We start from the raw sequence: 25,011 nt of genomic DNA, 5'->3' as shown, positions 1-25,011 counted from the left end.
GAGGGCCTTCCATCCGCAGCAGTGGCGTGATCAAGAAATTGCTGGGACTGCACCTTTACACTTTTCACACGTGCACTTCATTGCTTTTGTAGCCAACTTAAGCCCTTGAGAAAAAGGGCCACCTATTCTCACCGAGCTCTCATCTGCTTTTCAAATAAAGAACGTGGTATAAAGCGGAGGTCTGTATGCTGCCAAAATTAAAAGGAGGGTGCAAGATCCGTGAGAATGGAGGAGACGTGAACTAAGAACCTTAGGCTGAGAATTCGAGATTTTATATATTTATCCCTGGAAAATGTAATCATAACACGTTTCCCAGTGACCATCATTAAGACAGCACTTACTTTTTTTCCAAATTAATGTCATTTGACCAAAGCTTCTGCATACAATAAACATACAATGTGGATTTATGTAATGTCTGAATGTGACATCTGGATTTATTTACTTTATATAGAGAGAGAGAGAAAGAATCCGGTGGTCCTAGACAGAGCACATAAGAAGGGCCTGAGCCAGGATTTGAACAGGGGCAGGGAGCCGATAGCACGAATGCCTGGGGGGCAAGATGGTTCCAGACTGTGGGGGTGTTGAGACAGACATTGAAGGCAGGACCTTGAACAGGGGTAGGAGGTTGACAGCATGATTGGCTGGGGGAAGTCCGTTTCAGGCTACGGGTCAAGGCAGTTACATTGAAGCCTGGACCTCAACAGAAGCGGGGAGCTGACAGCACAAAGAGCTGAGGGAAGGACATTCCAGCCTATGGGAGAGTTGGGAGATTTAAAGCTTTCGTGACTGCAGAGATTCATCTTCTTGGCTCTTTCGGTAAAGTCACGTAGAATGGAAATAATAAAATAATAAAAATAAAACATAATAAAATAATTCTCACGACGTTTCGGCCACAACGCAAGCAGCCGTCCTCAGGTGAAGAACAGGTCTGTCGAGAAGACAGAGTCTGAAATCTGTCTTCTCGACAGACCTGTTCTTCACCTGAGGACGGCTGCTTTTCCGAAAGAACCAAGAAGAAGAGTTGGGAGAGCTGGGAGAGAAGGACGAAGTGACAGACAAATCCGGATGGGAGAGAAAACCAGCCTGGGCGTCAGCCCTGCTTATTGTCATCGTCCTCGTCGCCACCGCTGCCAGCGCTGCCACCACCACCACCGCCGCTGGCCCCAACGCTGCCGTCCCCATTGTGGTATTCATCGTCACCGAAGCCATCGGCCAGGTGGCACTGCCGCTTGCGCACGTTCCAGTGCAGGCACTCGGCGAGGCTCTCGAACCAGTCCTGCACGGGGTCCTCGCAGCACACCGACGGCACCGGGAAGCACGACGTCGTGATCTTGATGCTGCGGCGCCGGACGGGCAGGGAAAAAAAAAAAAAGAGAACAAAAAATGAGGGCCGGTGTCATTACCGTTGCCACCGTTAACTAGAACCGAAACGGGGAGCTGCGATTGCCCACCGACGCGTTCACCGGGAATCGAATCGAGCGGGCAACGCTGCAATCAGTGAGCGCCACGATTTGGTCCGACCCGAAAACGCATTGGAGAGCTGTACAGAACAAACCACGAAAACCTACGCACTCGGAAAAGTACGCGTTAACGGTGATACGTAATTGAGTCAAATGAGTTCTACATAGAGCTTAAAGGCTGTTGTTGTTCCCTCCCAATCTGCCAAGTTTTGCGTGAGGGGGTAAAGTTTTTCTCACCTCACACCCCCACCCCCCCCCCCCCGACGTGAGAAACCACACCAAGCCCCCCACCCCCCCACAAACCTGTCTCCGTGCTGGATCTCCTGGCGGCGGCGCCCGTCGAACGACACCCACGCCGTGTTGCGCGCGTCCGGTGACAGCATGATCTGTTCGCGCACGGCGTACGTCACGCGCGGCATTAAAACCGTGAACCACACGGAGGTGGCCCCAGTGGCTCAAGTGTCCACGCTTTGCAGAAATTTCAAGTGGCAGTGCAGCCCCAGTTCAGTGCTGCATTGCACAGCAACTACGGAAGCATTGTTAGCACGGTTGGCTACGTACGGTGCGAAAGAGGTTCAATGTACGTGCGTACATTATAGTGCACGTTCCGGAATTGGCTTGAGAGTTTCAGTGATGTCAGTGACGTTTGTTTTTGAACCTTGCTCATGCCACTGCTGGCAGCAGGGCCTCCTCTAGAGAGGGCTCAATAAAAAAGCCCCTCTATGGGGTACGTTTATATGAAGAGAATACAAATTTGGTCTTCATGGAAATCATTGGGTATCATTGAGAATACAGATGTAAATCACCGAGCTAAGATGGCACATGGGTCACATGGTCGGGGTGGGGGCACCCCCCTCTCCCCCTCCCCAGGCGCGGGGGTGACATGTGTTGCAATCAGAGCATGTCGGTGACTGTCACCTGAACAATGGGATTCCGTTACAAACTCAGATGCACCGGGGGGCACTCCGCCCTCGAATTAGCCCGGTATGTCGTGGACGCTGCAGCGTAGCTCATCGCTGCGGAGGAGGGGGCCAGACTGAAGAGCTGTGCTCAGCGAAAACGCGGTGGGGCCGGAGGAGCATTGCGGGGGGAGCGGCGGGGGGGGGAGCACTCACCGTGAGCTCCACGCCGGCCGGCACAACGATGGGGCGAAAGGAGAGCGAGTGGGGGCAGATGGGGGTGATGAGGATGGCCGGGACGTTGGGGTGGATCATGGAGGCCCCCGCTGCCGCAGAGTAGGCCGTGCTACCGGTAGGCGTCGACACGATCAGGCCTGGAACCGACAACCAAGCCGCGCCCACCCCACAGCAATGAAAACGTTAAAGGACTGAAAAATAATCTGACCTCAACACGTGCGCTCCGACCTACACAGATCCACGCCACCGTTCAGACGATAGAACTTTGCGAGTCCACAATAGACGCGGCCTCGCCGTGCCATGTTGATCGTAGGGAATGTTTGGCCGTACTTTACCACGTTGATCAGTGCGAGTTGATGAAAGGAGGGGTGGCTCTGATGTGACTTGCCACTGATGTTAGCCATGCCCAGGAATCGATCACCAGGTTCATAAGCTCCGTGAGCTAACTACTTCACCACCACTCCCATCCCCTCTGCCCCCAGGCTACATGCATATATGTGAGATTCACTATACGACAATGAACATGTTTCCCATAGAAGATTTGTAATTCTTCACGTAATATTTACGGCATTTATTGCCATGTGGCAGTTTTAAATATATGAATTTCTCAATAATCCATACACGTGGTCATTTATCACTGTTATCAGTGAACTGCACCCTGTCTGCCGAGTCAGCAGTTCCTGCGGGATTGCTGTGTCAACAACAAGCGAATGGAGGTCGAACAAACTCCGGGCATTTATGGAACCACCACTCTCCCTGCAGAAAGGGCATTGTCCCACAGTTTGTGACATTCATTTTGGTTCATCGCAGAGTAGGGATTCTGAAATGTCAGATAAAGGGACCTGAAGTGTTTGCCTTAGATAGTTCTTTCACCTTGGTGGTAAGTAAACAAATTGTGGAGGTGGCTAGGAAGATAAGGAGTTATAGCACTGCACAACTGTGAATCTGGGTTTGAGTCCAGATTTCATCCACCCGTGATTAAATCGGGTTATTTAGTGTGGCGAGTTGATGGTGTCAACCAGGTCACCAATGACTGCACAACAAATATATCTTATCATATAAAATAATATAAAATGTGTTTTATAGTTAATTTGGAAAACAATCCGGCTCTGACAATAAATCAAACCAGTCACACTGCCGTGCAACGAACGTATGCCATAGCAAAGTATGTCGGAAAGTGCAAAGCGCCGAGTGTGGATAAGAGGTAACTTCAAGGAATCTCAAAAGTAGTTCTAGTATGTCACCTTCCACAGGCCATTCTCAAACACAGAGTGATGCATTGCTCTGCGAGATTTACGAACAGATTCTGCAGCTCATGAAATCACCCCGATTGCGCAGATTCCAAGAACACAGGATGAGTACTCCCTTCACAATCGAGATTCTATCAATTATTTAACCCGGATAGAATGACCACATTTCAAGACTCTTTTTCAGGATGGCCTTGCATTGGGATGCTTGGCCAATTCCATTGTTGACTGTGTGGCTTCATGTGTTGAGAAGCCAGCATACAAAGAGAAAATCCATGCACATGTAGTAACACTCAACACTGCCACGTCCTGGTCTTGCAGAATAACATATTGTGAAATACATCCTTGGCGGAGTGAGTACAGTCCGTTTTTCTATAACGCTGCATGTTTCCATAATGCGAATTGGATATAACGCGATTGAGTGAACAGAACTATATCGCGCGACTAGGAATAAGCGGTCATACGGCTGCCTCTGCGTAGTGCCACACAAGGCGGGATGCTGCTGGATGCTTCTAGATGCTACCCACGTGCCTCAGTCTTTGTTCAGCCCGCATACGCATCTCACGCTCACGTGTTATTGTCGGCAGTGCTTTACCCTCCTGCATTATAGATTATTTATTATAACCCGATTTTTTCATAACGCGGTGTTCTTCAGGAACGCAACTACAGTAAAACCTTGGATTGCGAGCAAAATTCGTTCCGGAAACGTGTTTGTAATCCAAAGCACTCGTATATCAGTTGTGATCACGTGACGCTCGGCAGCCAAAGCGTATACCTACTACTCGTATTGCAAGACCTCGCTCGTTTATCAAATTAATATTTATTTAAAAAATTAGCTCATCTTGCAAAACACTCGCAGACCAAGTTACTCGCAATCCAAGGTTTTACTGCACTACTTTATAAGAGGACAGACTGTACACGTGCTATGTGCACGCGTGGTGTGTGTGTCAGGTTTTACCGTCGCCTTGCACGGTAGTGATGAGCCGGTTATCCAGGTAGAGGTCCACGTTGGATAGGTACGATGAGGGCCCTCGGTCAATCACCACCTCGTTGAGCACCTGCGAGGGTGAGCATACACGCACGTACAGAGAGACCGAGGATGTACAAGGCGTTCTTCCGAAAGGGAAAGAACCGAGCGCTGCGCGTTTCCACGGCCGTGTTGTGCTTGATTAACGGGACACTGCACAGTTCTTGTTGTTGCATCATTCTACACAAGGGGGTCGGCAACCAAAATAACAAGAATAAACAACCTCTTGGTTCTTACCGAAAGAACCAAGAAGATGAATCCCTGCAGTCACGAAAGCTTTAAATAGAGCTCTAATTATACCACCCTATGCAAAACACAAAGCGGTGAAGTTTTTGTTTTGTGTGCAGTCGTCGGTGACCGGGCTGAGACTTTTAACTCGCTACACATGAGAACCTGATTTCAACAAGTGGCTGAAAACTGAATTCATATCCAGAACGTCAACAGTGCCGACTTAGCGCTATGACCCTGAGCCACCAAGCCACCTCGAAACACACCAATTATAGTTTTTATTTGAACGCATCCTGAGAAACCATTAAATCACTCAAATGAAATATTGTCAATCTACTGTGACACTTTCGCAACTCTGATCAGCTTCAGGTTGGCTACATACGGTGCGAAGGAAGTTCAACATACCTACATACAACCAGCTCACCGCTCTAATCCCTGCACCACCCATCCTTCGAGAATATCATGTAATTCTAATTATCCTTGTTCTATGATGGCGAGACAGCTGATTAACTGATGTAACTGTTAATAAAGCAGCTACGCGATTGATGTAAATTCTAATGTTATAGAAGAGCTCGAGAGCCGAATCACCGATGTAATTATTTTAAATTCAACAGCAGCAGCTTTTGGCTAGCCATCAAACAAAGACGTTGATTGCTTTGCACGCTTTAAGATGCACATTTGCAGCCGTCGGGAATGCTCTTCCTTCAGATATTAGGAAGCCACTGGAGCTGTGCACTTTTAAATCAATATCGAAAACTCGATTCTTTAGAACTGCTTTTTGTGTTTAGTTTGTTGTCCCTGCCCCACAGCTCCGATTGGCACGGTTGGCTACGTACGGCACGAAATAAACTCAACATGCGGCTGTTAGCAGTTGGCCTCACCTGGAGCTGAACGAGGGTCTTGCCCGAGTCGGTGTCCAGATGCTTCCCGGCGAGAGGCCCGTTGCCCTCGCGCGGCACCGCCGTGACCCCTCCGTCACGGGCGTCCCTGGCGCTCGCTGGCCGATCCTTCATCACACGCACGCGCAGGCGCGAGCGAAGGACCAGGGCGGCGTTCCCTGCACGCCAGCACGACAGGCAGCGGTCACGTGAGCCCTGCTATTGATCAGCTCGTGGTACGCGCTTTTTGCAACGGTGGCGAGATGTTAACTATATTCTTAGGTTTTTTCGGTAAAGTCACGTAGGTAAAAAATTATAATTAATAAAAGTAAAATAAAAATCTCACTTGATACAGCTATCGTGCTGTGACTGTTCCACCTGAAGACGGAAGCTTGTGTTGCCTCCGAAACGTCGTAATTTTATTTTATGTTTATTTTACTTTTATTAATTTGTATTTGTTACCTACGTGACTTTACCGAAAAAACCTAAGAATACGAATCAATGCAGTCACGAAAGCTTCAAATCTAGAAAGAGATATTAACTACTTCGCCTGGAACATGCAGGAGGTCGTGCATTCAATCCCAACCCTTACGCCTGCTGCATATTTGGAGTTTTCACGTCTCTCTCCCCGTGGTCGTGTGGATTTTCTTTCCGGGTTCTCCCGTTTTTCTCTCCACATTTAGAAACATGCTTTAGAGTATTTGGTTGCTCATATAAATTTCCACGTGGTAAGCCACTTTGTTGAGCTATCATTTGTGGCCACGTCACTTCTGAAAAAGAGCCACACAGCTCAGTCGGCCTTAGCTGTTAAAAAATGTAGTTTAGTTTAGAAGCGCACGCGCGTGAGATTCCTGCCAGGGGGGCCCGCATATGTGCGCGTGTGTCGGCCGTACCTTCGATGACCTGGCTGACGCTGGGTCTGAACGTCTCGAACTTGAAGGGCGTCAGGAAGCCCAGCGAGCCGAGGTGGAAGGCCATGACGGGTGGAACGCTCTCCTGTGGGCAGAAGCAAAGGATCCGTTGACTCGACGCTCGCCCACACTCACTCACAGCCGGTGCGGGGTGAGGCAGGATATGAAAGTGAGGCGGGATACACTTGGGAGTCGCAGGGAGTACATGTACATGATACAACTGCATTGGCTTTCGGTTGCCAAATGACAAAAATTAGGTCACACTCATAAAACACAAAGTGCTTGCAACAAATAAACCACAATATCTTTCTGATTTCGTCAACGAGCTTAAACCATCACGCGAACTCTGGTTATCCTCGCAGCGGCTTTTGGCTGCTGGCCATCGAACAACGATGGTCACTGCATTGTGCGCTTTCAGATGCGCTTCTACGGCCGTCTGGAATGCTCTTCCTTCCGATATTAGGAAGCCACTGGAGCTGTGCACTTTTAAATCTAGATCGAAAACTCGTTTCTTAAGAACTGCTTTTTGTGTTTCGTTTGTTGTCCTTCCCCCGCACCTCCAGTTATCACAGTTGGCTACGTATCATGTGAAAATAGTTCAACATACATACAGTAAATTTCGATTTAAAGCTTTCGTGACTGCAGGGATTCATCTTCTTGGTTCTTTCTTTAAAGTCACGTAGAATGGAAATAATAAAGTTATTGTATTAAGTTTAATTTTTATTATTTTATTATTTCCATTCTACGTGACTTTACCGAAAGAACCAAGAATATATATACAGTACATACAATCCACTGCCAGATAAGAGCCTCCCCACGCCACCATGTGAGTCGTGGACGTTACGTGACTATACTTCACCACGCTGGTCAGTGCAGGTTGGTGAAGGCAAGTCGGCTGCAGTGAGTGAGCAGATGTGCTGCGTGCTTCACCTGAAAGAGGGACGAGGCGTAGAGGAGGGTACCATCCCCGCCCAGACAGATGATCAAGTCGATGCGGTCTGAGATGTCGTCGTAGCCTACGCAGTGGTGGGTGGGATTGTGGGTAAGGCACACACACACGCACATACCGTTGAGCGCTAGCGAAGTACGGGAGTAAAATTATCATTCTAAATCAAGAACAATAAATGATTTACGAGCGTTAGAAATGTTGCAGTGTTTGTTGTGGCTTGAAGCGAACCAAGTAACTTGCAATGCTCGTATTCTTGAGTGCCAACATATATTCTAACTGGAATAGTTCATTTGAGTGTAGTAGTAATAATAATCATTTGCAGTCCATCATTATTGCTCCATACCTCGTCGGCCACGTGGATTATTTGACTACGAGTCGGTGTCTCAAGCAAGCATGGTTGACAGGAAACGTACAAAACTATCCCCCACCTAGCCAGTGAACTGGAGCACGTACACCAAGCCCTAATGATGAATGGATATTCAGACTACACAATCCGTAAAGCTATCACCCCAACCGTTGGGAAAGAACCATCTGAGGACCCAATCAAAACCATCACCCTTGCCATACATAGCAGGGGTCACCAAAAAGATTTACAAATTCATGAGCAAACACAGTACATAAAATTCGTGATCTGGTCCCATCTGTGAAGGATCTGATCCCTGACATGCAATACCCTAGCGTCTCCAAACTAAGCTGTGCCTGCGGCAGTAGTTACATTGGGGACACTAAGCGACATGTCTCAGACCGTGTTCGTGAACATAAGGCAGATCTGAAACATGGTAGGACCAATACCTCGGCCGTGGCTGATCATTATTTTAACGCGGTGGGCACACGTGAAATTGATTTCTCCAAGACGAAGGTACTCTGCAAAACACACTGGCTATCAGCAAAGATTCGTTCATGAAGCCATCCAGGTATATAGACTCAGACACAATTTCAACCGAGAAGATGGGTACAAACTGAGCAATCATTGGAAGGACGTTATTAACCAGTTTAAGTCATAACTGGCTGTGATGTTTCCATCCTACCTTCCGATGTTAGCAGTTATTTTTGACTCTCTGATTTTACATTAACAGGTTTACACTAACACAGCCGCCGTTTACATTGACATGCTAATCTCTTACATTTAAATGCTAATCTCTCTCACTTTAACATCACTATGACCCTTGGGCTACACCCATTTCAAACATTTAGAACAGCCTTCCGCAGCAGCTTCCCCCTCTTTTTTATCCTGATGACGATTGCTTGTGTTGCGATCGAAACGTCGTGATATTTTTTGAATTCACTTCTTTTCATTTTCATTATTTCATTGTTCTATCTACATGACTTTACCGAAAAACCCAAAGAATAGGAAGTGGATTAGTGAGTGAAACCTGTGATGTAGGGGACACAGCTGGGTAAGACTGTGGGGGGTAGCAAATAAAGTATAGTCTTAGCAAACGGTGGCACGTGTAAAAACCAGAGCAAAGAATCATAAATTAAAGTCGTGAATCAATTCACTGATGGGTGAAGGCCTCCCCGTGCCTAAGTCGGCCATTGTCCATACTTCCCTATGCCGCTCAGTGTGTGTGTTGGTCAGAACTGGCAAAGGTATCACTCGCCACTGATGATAAGTCGTGGCCAGGAATCAAACTCGGGTGAATGGATTTTGTAACACAGTGCACGAACTGATGCGCCACAGCTTCAAAAGACAATAACACAAGCCTCAGGCTTGGGAGATTAAATGAATGTGTTTGAAGCATCCAGCTATGAGATGCAAGGGTGAAAAGTGTTGTCTCACGCCGGCTCATGAAACATTATCCATACCCTGCTTATTACATAACTGCTCAACAAACTTGTTTCAACACCTCGTGCATATTTTCCTGCCCTGAGGTGCTAATCAATAATGAACAAATGCTGCTTGCTCAACACACAGCGTGACGATTTGGACCCTACGGTTGTTCGACTGAAGCAAGCGGAGACTTGAAGACGCCCCACTGCCAGATTTCGCAAGATTCGGTTGCCCTAGCCACACAGTAGGCATTCGTAACTTCTCGTCTGGTTACTGTGTAAGACAGTTTGGAAGAGTTTTAGAGGCTTCGACCTCACGATTCAGCCGAGCACAGTCGCTGTGGTGACATCACCGTCCCTTAGCGACGAATGGCACCATGGCAAAATGTTGTACTCGAATTGTAAATGTTGTGAACGAGTAACTAATTGGCACATTTTGTTTATGTAACAAACCTTATGATTGCCGGGTGGTGGCTGGTTTAACGACACATTTCTATTTACACAATCTAACCCCCCAAAAAAAAACCCCTCGATTATGGATAATATTGGTTGCAAAATCCCTACTATTTCGTGTTAAACTGAATGAGGCTGTTGTGCGAGTGTGTGTAATGGTGTACGCCTGTGCGGCAGGTGTCACCTTCTCGGAATGTGCACAGCTTCCTCCGAATTGGGACGAAGCTCTCCAACCCCTCCAACAGAGGGTCCTCCAGCACTTTCTTCTCAATGTAAACAATCATGTGTTTCTCCTGCGTGAAGGGAACACGCAGTCAGTGGACAGCGACTTCAGAGGATCTGCAACTTTACCTGTCCATCAAACACAATGGGTCCAGAGGGGTCTTCTGAAGGGATCTCAGCGGTAGCTTTGTAGTGTCCGCTTCCGTGGGCCATTGTCTAGCACAAAGGCGTTCACCCTTCTTAGAGAGATTCTAGGATTTTTTGTCTCATTAAATGTTGATAGCACGAATGGGATACATACGGGGAAACTGTCAAAAATCATAAAGTTTCATGGCGAGACACATGTACGTTGAGGTTAGCCACGCTTGATGTTTTGCCGATGACAAAAATCACTCTGAATGTGCCCGATCTCACAGGATCTTGTAAAATAAGCAGAGTTGAGCCTGGTTAGTACTTGGATAGGCGACGGCCAAAAAATACACCAGGTGTTGCAGGCCTGGGCTGCAAGGTTGCTGGGCAGCAATCAACATGGGTGGTCACGGCACTCTGACTGGTTACCATCGAACACCATCCTGTGCCAGGCACATCCTAGTTGGAGCGTGTCGGTGACCATCGTATGAGCCATCTTAAACTTCCCCTGTGCGTGGAACTACGATTGTCACCCCCTTGTACGGTAACACTCCAAGCTCTCGCTCTCATTTAGATTATTTTGCTGCTATAAATGTTCACGCAATAAGCTACTTCGTTGAGCTATAATATGTGGCCAGATCACTTCTGATAAATAAGTTAATAGCTCAGTGGGCTTTACCTGGTAAGATAAAAAAAATAGCTAAGTTTTGTTCGGATATCTTTTTAAGTCATTTGTTTACCTTTCCTATACTTTGCACACCATATCTCATGATGCTGCGATGCAATAATCCAATCCAGCTCCTTGCACACAAAGTCATCCTCATCACTCCTTCTCCTCGGAGGACGACGTTATTATCGTTGCCCTTAGCTACGAGAGAACCTGCCGGTGCAAAAATAATTTCAAAAGCACCTCCCTGCAAGCCATTTAAATATTTTCCTAAGACAAAGCTGCCCCTAAGAGGTTAAGTCTCTGTAATTAATCACATGAGAGATTGCACGTGTACTTGACCTAGGCGGTCCCCGAGCATCTCCCGGGTGAAATAATGTGGACAGCTGTCGACGCAGACAACCGCGGAACGCGTGGACGGCAAAGCGTAGCAATAATGATAATGCCAATTATTTTGCCAAGAAAACCTTAATGATTATTTGGTTCTTTCGGTAAAGTCACGTAGATAGAAAAATGATAATTTTTTAAAGTGAATAAAAATAATAAACAACAAATAACCACTAATGTAGACTGTAGCCTGGTTCTTAATCGGTGTGTACTGGCAGTCTATAATGTAGCCTGTAGCCTGGTTGTTAAGTTTGGTGAGTGTACTGGCAGTCTATAATGTAGACTGTAGCAATGGTTAAGCTGGGTGAGTGTACTGGCCGTCTATAATGTAGACTGTAGCCTGGTTTTTAAGCTGGTGAGCATATTGGCAGTCTATGATGTAGACTATAGCAATGGTCATTAAACTGAGTGAGCGTACTGGAAGTCTATAATGTAGACTTATTCTTGGTTTTTCAGTAATTTAAATATAATAATTAATTAATGAAAACAAAAACTATGACGTTTCCATCGCAACACAAGTGGTCGTCACCAGGAAAAGGGGGGTTAGCCTCTAAAGGCAAACTGTTGCCAAAGGTTTAGAGACGGGCATAGTCCAAGTGTGTCAGCAGCATGGGCTGGGCAGCTAATGTTGATGTAGGAAAAAGCAATGCCAACTCAGTGGGTCTACACCAATCAAAGGGCCGTCAGGCAATCATTTGCACCTCACTCCACATATCCACACTGCTGACGGTGGAGGTTGACAAGAAAACACAAATTTAAGTCATGACCCACTGCCAGTACACTCACTCCGATTAAGAACCACGCTCCAGTCTACACGAGTGTTTTTTTAATTCACTTTCTTTTTTCTTCCTACGTGACTTTACCGAAAGAACCAAAGAATATGAATTCCTGCAGTCACGAAAGATTTAAGTAAAAATTAAAGCCTCAATGAGTTTCAGGACAATTTTTTGGAAAGGTCCTGCATCGCGACGTTTGGCCAATCCCATCAACATGCATGCGCACCAACAGTCTTTTTGCGTAATCTACTGCTGAATGAGGGCCTCCTCGCACCGTGTGGGCCATGGAGGTTATTTTTCCATATTTCACACTGGTCATTGTGGGTTGAAGCATAGATATTGGAACATAGGACAACACAAGAATGGATTTTTTTTGCACTGCCCTATGCTGTCCATCACATAGCTCCGCAGCCCTATAACCACCTAATGGTGCAGGGTAGTCACCCTTTATATCAGCAATGGAGTGGATAAGGTCTCGTGGCCGGGAAGTGTTAGAAAATTCATCCTATTTTTTAACTGAAACAGCCTTTTAAATTGAAAACTAATTTAGTTAGAAATGCTTTTTGTGGTTAGTTTGTTGTCTTTCCTCCGCACCTCCGAATAGCATGGTTGGCTAAGTACGGTGCGAAAGAAATTCAACATACAGTACATACATACATCCGAGCCATAGCGCAGATAAGAGGAAGCGACCCAGCCGTGTTTTAAAATGCATGCTATCGTACGCACTTTATCGCTCGCTCGGACAGAAGAAGTAAAAAGCAGAGGTAAATAACGGTAATAAAATCCTCCCTTTGTGGCTTCTCACTTCAAATAGGAAATCAGCTTTACTGTTTGCGAGCGGTCCACGATGATTGAGGAGTGATGCCAACGATATGAACAGGATTGAGGTTATTTTTTTATCTCCAACACACCGGCGTGCTGAACTAGTAACGAATTGGCATGTTTTGTTTACGTGAAAACCCTTATTAATTGGCTGTGTTGGGTGGTGGCAGGTTTAACGGCAAATTTATATTTACACGATCTAGTATTGATCGCGAAAGCCTCCGTGTTAAACTGATATGAACATGACAACGACGATGATGATGAATCTTCGAGGTAGGTACCTCCATGAGGAAGGCACAGAGCTCACGGAAGAAGTCCAACAGCTTGGCGTCGCCAATCTTCTTGATCACCAGCACGCTGAGTGGCGGCTTGCTCCACGTCAGACGCTGGCTCGCTGGGTCCTGGATGTGCCTGCACACCGGGGCGGCGTGAATGCATAGCAACGTCCGTCAGGACATTAAATGCTTGCTTTACAACTAAGGTTAAATGCATTCACGTATTAGCCCTGTCCATCTGTAACGAGGAGGGAGGGGGGGTCACAATAACACTCGTAAAAATTATCCATTGAATTTCGATTTAAAGCTTTCGTGACTGCAGGGATTCATCTTCTTGGTTCTTTCGGTAAAGTCACGTAGAAGGGAAATAATAAAATAAATTAAAAAAAACATAATAAAATAATTCTCACGACGTTTCGGCCACAACGCAAGCAGCCGTCCTCAGGTGAAGACCAGGTCTGTCGGGGAGACAGCGACAGGCCTGGTCTTCACCTGAGGACGGCTGCTTGCGTTGTGGCCGAAACGTCGTGATAATTATTTTATTATGTTTTATTTTTATTATTATTTCCCTTCTACGTGACTTTACCGAAAGAACCAAGAAGATTATCCATTGAACTTTAGTGTGAAGTTGTGCTGATATTAGGGACCTACACTGCTCAAAACTGGCTAAATTGATCAAAGGCTTGCTCAAAAGTTGGAGACATAAACCAGAGAAACATTACATTTTAAAACTACCCCGGCAGCTGCCCGCCAGTTGCCGACGGGCACAATAAAAATATAGTGGTTGAAGGTTTATTTAATCGAAAATGATATCGTTTTTCCCAATTGTGCTATCGGTGTCATGTCAGGAGGTGAAAGAAGCTCTTCGGATCTCTCGTATAATTGTGCATCACCCAAGTTAGAGAAGCCATAAACTAAAACGAAACGATGAAGTTATTAACCAGGTAAGGCCCACTAAGCTATTAGCTTATTTTTCAGAAGTGACCTGGCCACAAACGATAGCTCAACGAAGTGGCTTATCCCGTGGAAATTTATATCACCAGCCAAATACTCCAAAAGCACGTTTCTAAATGCGGAGGGAAAAACCGGAGGACACGAAGAAAAATCCACGCGACCATGGGGAGAGAAACAGATAAACTCCAAATATAGGCGTCAGGATCGAGATCGAACCCACGACCTCCTGTGTACCAGGCGAGAGAGATAACATCTCATCACCGTGGCGCATCAGCTGACTACGACACTTGAATCACAGGCGACTGTCTGAATTTGTACCCAGGATCTCAGCAGCGGTGACAGCTCAGCGCTCCGACCTCTGAGCCACCTGGTCACCTCCGGCGGAACATTTTTTAAAAATAGAAATAAAGAAGTGGCATGCACAGAAAGGAAGCAAATCCTCACGGCCAGGTTACTGGGATCACAATGTAACAGGAGCATTAACTGCCATCGTACTGATTCTCCATACAGACTTTAACGGACTGTTGGGGTAAGTGTTGTTAGCGGGCACTTATGAAGGCTGGCATGGCACAGAAGCGTCAATGCCATGCCTGGCCACCTTTGTCTCCCCAGTGCTATGTACTAATTTAAGGCTGATTCGACCTAGGGGAGGCCCATGACCAGTTAAAATATGCATCACTGATAATGGCCATGAACGGGAATCGAACTTGGGTCACCGGGTTATTAGCGCAGTGCGCTAACCACTGCGCCATCACTCCCCATTGCACTGGTACACACACACACACGAGTGTGCTACTGAGTATTCACATTAATATTACAGCAGGAAACCACATCTACAAACAGGTCACGTGCTTTATGTAGCAAAACATAAAAAATATATTTACTTTATGTTGTGATACATGATACGAATATTTCGTTAACAATATAAAAGGAATTTTTCTGTTGTTGTTCAGTTCTTCGTAGGTTAAAAACTTGGCTAATTATTGAACTGTAGTTATTTATTTTATCTGTGGGGACACCGAGTAAACTTGTCACTGTAATTTTCTTTTGATGTAACCTTTTATGGAAATTTTTTTTTATTGAGTTTACATGGGCCTACCCAAAAAACAATTATACATCATAATATTGGCTTCGAAATTCCCAAAGTGTTACTTTTTCAAAACACTGTTAATGCACCATGGCAGCTAAGCTATCATTCCAACTAAAATTAAATTTTCAAAAGGTTAATAAATTATTCCTGTTATATATATATTTTAAATCTCCATTCCAACCCACAGTAGCCCTACAGGAGAAAAGTGTACATAAATTGTGAATACTTTGAGCAACGCAATGATTAATTCTTTAATCAAATATTAAATTGTGCGAGCCCATGACGTGATATGTTCGGACACGTATTTCCATTCGCGAAAATGAAATATGTCACCATGCGAGGGGAGGGGGGGGATAGCACTCAAAAGTTCCGCACAGATAGATTGAAGAATCCATTGCTCGGCAATAAAAATGTGACACCGGTCAGCTGATCGGGATTTGTTTTTAATTACAAAATTACGTGGGAGGTGGCCCAGAGGTGAGAGCGCCTGAGCTGCAGAGGTCGCAACCGGGTACCCGATACCCGTATCAGCTACCCGTTTGCGACCCTGTTGCGGCCGGGTACAGGTACGGGTAGGCCGTGAGTCACTGGTAAGTAACCGTTTGTCACTCATTTCGGGTAGCGTACGGGTACGGGTAGGGAACGGGTACCCATTTGCGACCCTGGTGCGGCCAGGTACGGGTACGGGTAGGCCGTGAGTCACTGGTGAGTAACCGTTTGTCACTCATTTCGGGTAGGGTATGGGTAGGGAACGGGTACCCGTACCCGGCAAATGGGTACCCGTACCCGGCCGGGTACAGGTACCCATTTGCGACCCTGGTGCGGCCGGGTACAGGTACGGGTAAGGAATCAAAACGCGTTTGCGACCTCTGCTGAGCCGGCACCCCCCCCCCACCCCTAAGGTCCTGGGTTTGAATCCAGACAGCCGCATGTGATTAAACCGGGTCTTCCAAGTGTAGTGAGTTGAAGGTGTCAGCCCTGTACCCAATAATTGCATAACAAAAAAAAACAAATTCAATTTGGTTCTGCACTTAATTTGGCTGAATTCCAGTGCTGAGATTATAAAAAAATATTTATTTTACTGTCATGTGATGAACTATATATATATCAGAGAGGGAAAGTGTTGTGCTCTGCTGTGTGAACCACAGGTCACTTGAAGAGATCTCAGGGCTAGCTCTGTAACATCCACTTCCATTGGCCATAACACGAAATGATAGCAACGTTTTGTTTCACTGTATTTGGCGAGCAGCGAAGTATTGATTCGATTACAATCTAGAACTGAATCATATGCTTGTGATACATGCGTAAAATCACACGTGAGGATTGATTTATTTAACATATATAAAATGTGTATGTAAGTGATATGGTAAGATATATTCTTGGTTCTTTCGGTAAAGTCACGTAGAAGGGAAATAATAAAATAATAAAAATTTCCCTTCTACGTGACTTTACCGAAAGAACCAAGAATATGAATCCCTGCAGTCACGAAAGCTTTAAATTGATATGGTAATGTTACAATTAATTTAAGGTGTGGTCAGAGTAAAGGCAGGCACAATATACAAGAGACATAAACGAGACGCTAAAACAAGAATGAAAAAAAATATATTCTTAAACCGAATCGCTACCCCAAATCGTGACTAATTCATCAAATTGCCAAGGGGAAGATAATTACGTGCCTACTCTGTAATTATAAATGTGTTAAAATAACCTCCGGTTTACTGTAATGCAATAACAACGTTGTTTTGTAGCATCGTCCACCCAAGAAGCTCGTCCTAAAGCCCCACATGCATGCTTAATCAGGAACTGCACACTCGGGTGACTGCGACGCAGGTTTGTTTAAGCCCGTGTCTCTGTCTACTTTTTAAATAACAAAACATCAGCCTTCTGGGAGTGCATAATTTCAGCAGCAATGGTTCAGTGGAAACCTCTGGACTGGTTTTGGCACACAGTGTCTCATCATCAGTAGTCAGGCTTGATGGAATCAATGCTGGTAAACTGCCAGATTTCATTGGCAAGGACCCTCTCTTTATTTGGTGCCACGTTTAATTAAAACCATTTCCAAACTTGCGACGACACAAACACATCACTCTTAAGTGTGCAGAGCAAAGTGAAGCACCTCTAACCCTCTGCCTATGACTGGTTCATCTCTAGAAGATGAACATGACCACTGCTTCCGCACGACACCTTGAGACGCGGTCGCATTTAGATGCTATATATAAAAAAAAACTTAGTAATTGTAATGTCATACGTCGAGAGCAATTGCTTGCTGTGTGAACCCTGCTCATTGTGACACATCGCGTGGCCTCCGTCTGAATTCCTGCTATTTCTGGCATGCAGTGAAACAACATTGGCAGTGATATGTTGGTGCACAAATTTGGGTTCAAAGCCAAACGTGAAAATGCCTCTCTGTTCAAACAAACATGGGCCCATACTATAAGCACAGATGGCCTTAAGCCAATGGTGTAAATTCCTGACAACTGGTGATCTCCTGCAAAGAGCTCATCATTTTAATTCGATAGGCAAAAGACAATCAAAGGCTCTCAATATTCATATCGCATCGCAAGTAGGCTTAAAATTATTTCCTCCCTCCCTCCCGCCTATCCCACCACTCAGCGAGATGTTGAAATGTCACCATTCGGGGATAATGCATTCTTAAAGGCAGCTGCAGTCTTTCGAAAAAACAATGGGTGCCGCTTTTTAATGGTCAAAATAAAAAAAAATGCATGGCAAGGTAGCATTTTAAATATTCTTGTCAATTATTAAAAAAAGGAGAAATATAAGAGTCAATATGCATTCTGTTTTCCAATATCCAATCGTCCTCGGTGGTATGTAATTAGGGGTAATAACGAAAGGTCAAAAACCCTCACAAGATGACATCACGAAGCACGTGATAGCACATGGGATGACGTCACACGGGAGGCAAAAGCTAAAACGTGTAAAATCATCGCCTTGGCGGGCAAGATAAATTATTTTAGCGATTTTTCTTGCCAAATATTTGGGCAACCGTCTTGCCAAGCTTTGGGCACTCCTTTTTTGACCAGTGTTTCCATTGGGTAAGTACATAATAACACAACTTTATACTAAAGTTTAATTCGTAATGCAGGTTTTAGCCTTTGCCTCTGCCTACATTTAATAAACAAAAGAGAGTTATTGAAACACCCCGTTACGGACAGATGAATACAGAGAGCAAACGCTTTCAGCCATTGATAGAAAGCGTTAACAAACTGCTGATTAACCTCTCAGCTCCCAGTTGCAAGGCAGTTAGAAGCTTCCACATTCCCCTCCACGTGCTGGGGTGCATTCTGATTCAGTGTTGAGGCTGTACGGATGCCTCACCCGTGCATCTGTGTGGTGCCACGACCACAGCGTGCGTGCAAGAGAGTCGAGGGGAGGGCAGCGTTCTCAGTGTTTGCTCGTACGCTCCAACGTTTACACAACGCAGGCCGTAACAACGCCGCGTGCTAGCATGACACGGGGTTGACACGGGGTTGACGCGGGGTTGACGCGGTACCGCATCACTGTATGGTGCCACCACAGCGAGAATCTGTATGGTGCCACGACCACAGCGTGCGTGCAAGAAAGTCGAGGGGAGGCAGCGTTCTCAATGTCCGCTCGAACGCTCTGACGTTCACACAGCGCGGCCGTAACGACACCACATGACACGGGGTGAAGCGGTGTCGCAGCGGTTCAAGCAACTGCACTCTGAAATGAGCAGCGTTCAATCCCTGTTCTCGGCTATCATCAGTGGCGAGTGTTATCTGAACCGTTCGTGGGTTTCACCCCCTTCACCAACCCACAAGAGTACAATTTCAGCCCTTTGTCAAGCTACTGCTGGATGAATACCTCCCCCAGGATGTGTCAAAACCTTTGTTTGACCTTATTTCACCATCCTGGTGAGCGTGGGTTTTTGTACGAGGGGTGGGGGGGGGGGCAGGACCGGTTCAGATATCACTCGCCACTGATGTTAGTTGTGGCTGGGGATCAAACTCAGGTCAGCGGGTTCATAGCGCAGTAAGCTAACCACCAACACTTCCGCTCCGCCACGGATAACAACTTGGCTCTATACAAGAAGCCAAAACTTTTCTTGGCACTTTTTTTTTCAAGATGAAGCAGTTACATAGCAACATCGCTGGAAGCGATCTCATTGGGACATTCGGTACCGTGTCTTTTTACAAGCTCTAATGTGGCACTGTGTAGATTGTTTGATTCAATTGTTGTTACGGGTCTGTGTGCACCGTGCGATGTTAGAGAGGAGGCGCATGTTAGATTTGAAGCTTTCGTGACTGCAAGGATTCATACTCTTAGTTCTTTCGGTAAAGTCACGTGGGTGTTTGTGAACAAGCGCGCGGCTTGCCTACATGCGAGCGACAGGCGTGGCCTGTAAGTGGCGCTAAAGCCATGGTGACATCACCATCACTTAGCGGTAAACGCCACTTGTTATGGTGAAGATGAGGAAAATTGGCCTTTGTATGTATGTGTGTTGGAACTTATCTCGCACCGTACGCAGCCAAACATGCTAATCGGAGGTCCTGGAAGCCTCAATACAACGTATCATTTCCGTATCGTTTGCAAGAATCGGAAATCATCCGTGATCACAAGCACAATTTGATGCGTGTATCGGCAGCGTAAGAATCAATTGGAATCATTACATACAGGTATTCCTCGATTTACGAACATTCAGTTCACTAAATTTGTGTCCATGCAATTGACAAATTATGTAAATTTCACTACGGCCACGCGCCACGAGATCAAACAAGAAGCCCTTGGGAGGCTGCGTCATCATCCATCCGTGACAGGGTCAAGGTATCCCTACAGTGCAGCAGGAACGCCTCCACATCACCTTTCAACTCATTCCAATGTGCAGATCTTTCAGTGACCTCCCTGAAAAGGTCAATTATTTTTGTTTAAAATAAATTATTATTCAATTGGGTTTTTTTTTTCGTGAAAAGTAATATGTGGAAATTTTTAGGTTAGGAATATTGTTCGAATAACTGTAACACATTCCAAATTTTGTTGTATTAAATGAATAGTCATTCCTATTTATCAAATGTTTGTTTTTAGTGTTTTTTTGAAGAACGCATCCCTTTCGTAAATCAAGGGATATTTGTACTTAATATGCCCTAAACTGGGTCTTCCTTGTGAAATGTTGCGTCACCACTTGTCATTTGTTTTTGTTGTTGATCAGCAGAGGTTTTAAAGGGCATGGCCAAAAGGTTTAAATGCACGCCACACATTCCCACGTGGGCAGATGGTAACTGTGCGCTAACTCGCTCGTGCCCACGTGCGCTATTTCAACTCACATTAAAAATATCCATAAACTACTCAGTAAGTACAACAACTAGAAAAAACAATAATCCGGCCATAAGTAACATCATTAATCTGTGTCCCTTTCTAAAACAAATTGGGCTTTAACCTGCTTTCAAAAAAGACGAAAACCTGTGTTCATTTTCCACATTTTTGTCTGTTTCACCTGTAGATGAATGCCAGTTAACAGAACAGACAAAAAAACTCAACGCCTCGTAAAATTAATTTAAATATGTTGTGTCAAGATTCAAAATAGGACACTATGGATTAGACCAATCAATAAATATCTGGGCCATAATTTTTGCAAGCCCAAATTTCTGACTATAAAATATACTCGCCTATATTTGTACCAAAGTTTAACTTTCTAATCATTCTAGAACATCATAATCACGTACATCACTCACGCACAATGGCTATATATTACGTGTCAGGGTGGCACTTCTTGGGTAACACCTGTGCCTGACAGCAAGAAGGACTTAGGTTTGATTCCCAACTCGGGAACCTTTTCTGTGTGGAGTTTGCAAGTTCTCCCCCTGTTCTGCATGGGTTGCCTCCAGGCTCCTTGGTTTCCTCCCACAGCTACAAGAAATATACAATGCAACTGATATTGGCCAAAACATCGGAATGCTGAAAAAAAATACCTACAAATTACTCCGTTGGGATTGCACGTTCCAGTGGCAACATCGCTCGCGACCAAAAAAAAAAGAGAGCCTTGAGACTCCGCGAGGCCTCCCTGGGTAAGCAAGCGTGATGCGCACAAAAGAAATGTGACTCGGTAATGCTGTGAATACGTTAATGCGGCGTCTTTTCCTCGAAGTCCACCTGACAGTGACCATTATCTATTCACGAGTATTCATTATCTATTTATGACGGGAGATATGAACGAACACAGGGGGGAGGGGGGGGAGTCGTCGTGGGTTTCGTATGATGAACAATTAAGGCACTGCCGTTTGCCAGAGGTACACAGGCACAACCCCAAGCCACATCAGCCGCCACCCTATCATTCACGTTTCTCTAATAACAGAAAATAAATATAGAAACGGATGAAGTTTTGGGAAATTTGGTCCTTCTTGCTCCTCTCTAATCTGAAGGCAAAATTCCTGAAACGTCAGCCTATTATACAGATTGCCCATACAAAGCATCCTCCACTATTCAATAATTATGATGAGACCACAAATTGGAATAGGTCCATAAAATCACACACGCACACATTTGCTCGTTGGTAGAATGTATCATACAAATCTTCCTCCAATCCTCCGCGGGTCCACTGTACCGTTGCAAAAGCACATCGCTCGAAGGTTTGGGAGCGCCAACCCTTCACCACCACCTTGGCTCCCATTGTGTCAAATGCTCGCTCTAATTAAGATCGGAAACTGGAGGATTTTTCTCACAATTCCTGCACAATCACCCGAAGAAGCTGGTTGAAAATTACCACCTGAACGTCGTACTCAAATTGTAAATGTTACGGGTTTACTCGCCACCACACTGGTGTGCTGAAGTACTCACTGATTGGCACGTTTTGTTTACGTGACAAACCTTACTAATTTGTCTGTGTTGGGTGGTGGTGGGTTAACGACACAATTATATTTACGTGATGTAATCCAAATAACTTTTATTGTTCTTTTGTTATGTTTCGAAAGCGAGAAACTATTAAATATATCCCGGAGCACTAGGGGGGTGGTGGAGCTGGCACCATGCCCGGCCGCATTGATTTTTCAGTGACGATGATTCACACATTGCACCAGGTACTCATTTAAGGCTGAGTCAACCTACGGGAGGCCAAGGACCAGTTTTAATATACACCACTGTTGTTAGCCATGGTTCGGAATCAAGATCACCTCGCCTCGGTTCACAGTGCAATACACTTATCACAACCCTACCACCGCTGCCCATAACCGATACTCACAAAGACAAAGATCCCCCCATATAGCCTTAACAGACTGTTGGGGCAAGTGCTGTGAGCGAGACACCAATTAAGGCCAAGACGGCGCCACGAGGGGATGAGCGGCCAGCACCACGCCCGGCCACCTTCGTCTCATTAGTGCTATCGTTACACACTGCTGGAGGGAATCATTTAAGGCCGAGACAACCGAGGGGAGGCCCAGGACCAGTTCGGATATTCGTCACCAATATTGGCCATGAGCAGGAATCGAATTGGGGTTACCAGGTTCGCTGCCCAGTGCGCCTACCACTACACTTCCTACAGCATATTCAAAAACAAAGATCCCCCAGTATACCCTTAACAGACTGTTGGGGCATGTGCTGTTAGAAAACACCTATGAAGACTGGCACAATAGACGAAGGGGTGGGTGGCCAGCACCACACCTGATCACCTTTGTCTCCTCAATGGCGATGTTTTTACACACCGCATCAGGTACTCATTTCAGGCTGAGTCAACCTCGGGGAGGCCCAGGATCAGTTCAGATATTTTTCACCAATATTGGGCATAAGCAGGAATCGAATTCAGCTCGCCGGATTCGTAGCGCAGTGTAGCACAGCGCGCTCACCATTGCACTACCGCTCCCCACACACACATACATACAATGAGGTGTGTGTGTGTCAGGGGCTGGATACCTTCTCCACTGCGCGATCATGCTGTCCATGGCTGCCCGGCAGGAGACGGTCACCTTCATGACGGTGGCTCTAGAAAAACTACTGCAGCGTCCGAAGAACCAAGGCGAGAGAGTTTCAAAGAGCTTCCAGGTGCGAGTCGGTGCTTCCTCAGCGAAGTGATGTGGGCGGCATCTCACGACGTCGAGGTGAAGGCACTCATGAAGATTGCCGGCTCCAGGTGATCGTAACGCCGGCTCACGTCCCACCCACACGGACACCCACGCTGCTCCGCTTCCTCATCAACATACCTTCTACTTTGTCTGGCACAGTGAACCAAAGGCCACCACAAGGTTCCGTCAATTGAACTTCACCGCGACAACTACACAGCCGTCAATTTACAGAAACTATTGTGCTGCCTTGTGCATTGCCTCCAAATTCAAAATTATCTTAAGATATTCATGCCGAGGGCTACATTTGCCGGTCGTAGCCCAAGCACAACATGGGTGATGTTTTAGGTTGAACTATTTAACAAACAAAAAATCTTCAAACTGACAGCATCATACAGTAAAACATATTAACCGCACCAAAATATTACATAACTGACTGAGCAAAGACTGCACTCACACCAAGTCTGCATCTCTAATCACTCTCACGCCAGCCCTACAAAACTCATATCAGCCCTGCAGCCAGTCTCATGCCAGTCCAACTCTATTGACTCTGCTTGCGAAACAACATTGCTTATAGCACACAGGCAGCCAATCGGACACCAGGTCGCAACTGGCTGGCCACCTTTGGTAACAACCCACTTTTCATTTGCATGACTGGGTGGAAAGTCCCAATGTGAGTGGCTGAGAGCAGATCAGCTGATCTGGAATTGTACTGTCTTTCGGTAATCTAATTAAAATAAACATAATGGCACGGTTTAACAATACACACTCAAATGCAAAGACAACCGTCCTCCCCTACCTCTTTGTTTATAGCCTTTAAAAGACTCTTGGGGAAAGTGGTGTTAAAAAGCACCGATTAAGGCTGGTGTGGCACACGAGGGATGGTGTGGCCAGCTTCACGCCATGCTACCTTGGCCTCTCAGTGACAAGGTTTACACTCTGCACCTTCTATCCATGGAGAGTCCAAGATAGGGCCCATATATCACTTTTCGCTGACGGTAGCTATGGCCGGGAATTGAACTCGGGTTGCTGGGTTTAGTGCACAATGCAGTAACCAGCGCACCACCTACTGCTACTACACACACATGTCAGCGTGCCCTCCCATCACTGATAGCAGCAGAGGGCGGAGAGGGGTGTTATCCAGAATAGTGAATGCACGCACTGTGCTGTATACAGCTTTTTGTCGTCTCAGATCTTTTATAACGTCATAGCGGTTGAGCAGCAGCGTAGCGGTTAGTAATACTGCTCCAAGAACCAGTTTAGTTGCCAGCCACGGCTAAGATCAGTAGTAAGTGATACATAAACTGGTCCTGAGGACTGCCCATACTCATGACCAGTGTCGTGAAAATGGCCAAACTGTTCGGAGTCAATCCAACTCCGGCTGAAGATCTCCCCATCCCATGTTGGTCGTGGACGTTATTTGACCACACTTCACCAAGCTGGTCAGGACGCGTTCTTTTCCCCAAGACCAGTTCACATATAACTCGCCAAACGTGAAGGGAAAAACGGGAGAACCCAGAGAAAATCCACGCAACCCACGGGGAGAACATGCAAACTCAAATATACAGGTGTCAAGAGCCGAGATCAAACCCACGACCTCCCGTAT

General features: G+C 45.9%; 1 protein-coding gene across 2 annotated transcripts in view; it reads right to left on the bottom strand.

The window, feature by feature from the left end:
- Positions 1-994: 994 nt before the first annotated feature.
- NADK (NAD kinase) overlaps positions 995-25,011 on the bottom strand; it is a 42,199-nt gene continuing 18,182 nt past the window's right edge. The window contains exons 1-10 of one of the 2 annotated variants that reach the window (XM_078873264.1): positions 23,260-23,653; positions 13,344-13,473; positions 10,244-10,352; positions 7,818-7,903; positions 6,870-6,972; positions 5,980-6,155; positions 4,802-4,901; positions 2,576-2,733; positions 1,764-1,846; positions 995-1,337 (exon numbers count right to left, since the gene is read on the bottom strand). In XM_078873264.1, the coding sequence (XP_078729390.1) occupies positions 1,091-1,337; positions 1,764-1,846; positions 2,576-2,733; positions 4,802-4,901; positions 5,980-6,155; positions 6,870-6,972; positions 7,818-7,903; positions 10,244-10,352; positions 13,344-13,473; positions 23,260-23,318 (1,251 nt within the window). In that variant the 5' untranslated portion in view covers positions 23,319-23,653 and the 3' untranslated portion in view covers positions 995-1,090. Of the gene's footprint in view, positions 1,338-1,763; positions 1,847-2,575; positions 2,734-4,801; positions 4,902-5,979; positions 6,156-6,869; positions 6,973-7,817; positions 7,904-10,243; positions 10,353-13,343; positions 13,474-23,259; positions 23,654-25,011 lie in introns of those variants that run through there. The other variant, XM_078873263.1, reaches the window with a different exon arrangement.

Source organism: Lampetra fluviatilis, chromosome 36 (genome assembly GCF_964198595.1).
Source record: "Lampetra fluviatilis chromosome 36, kcLamFluv1.1, whole genome shotgun sequence".
Classification (NCBI taxonomy): Eukaryota; Metazoa; Chordata; class Hyperoartia; order Petromyzontiformes; family Petromyzontidae; genus Lampetra; species Lampetra fluviatilis.
This window is presented reverse-complemented; position numbering and strand designations above follow the sequence as displayed.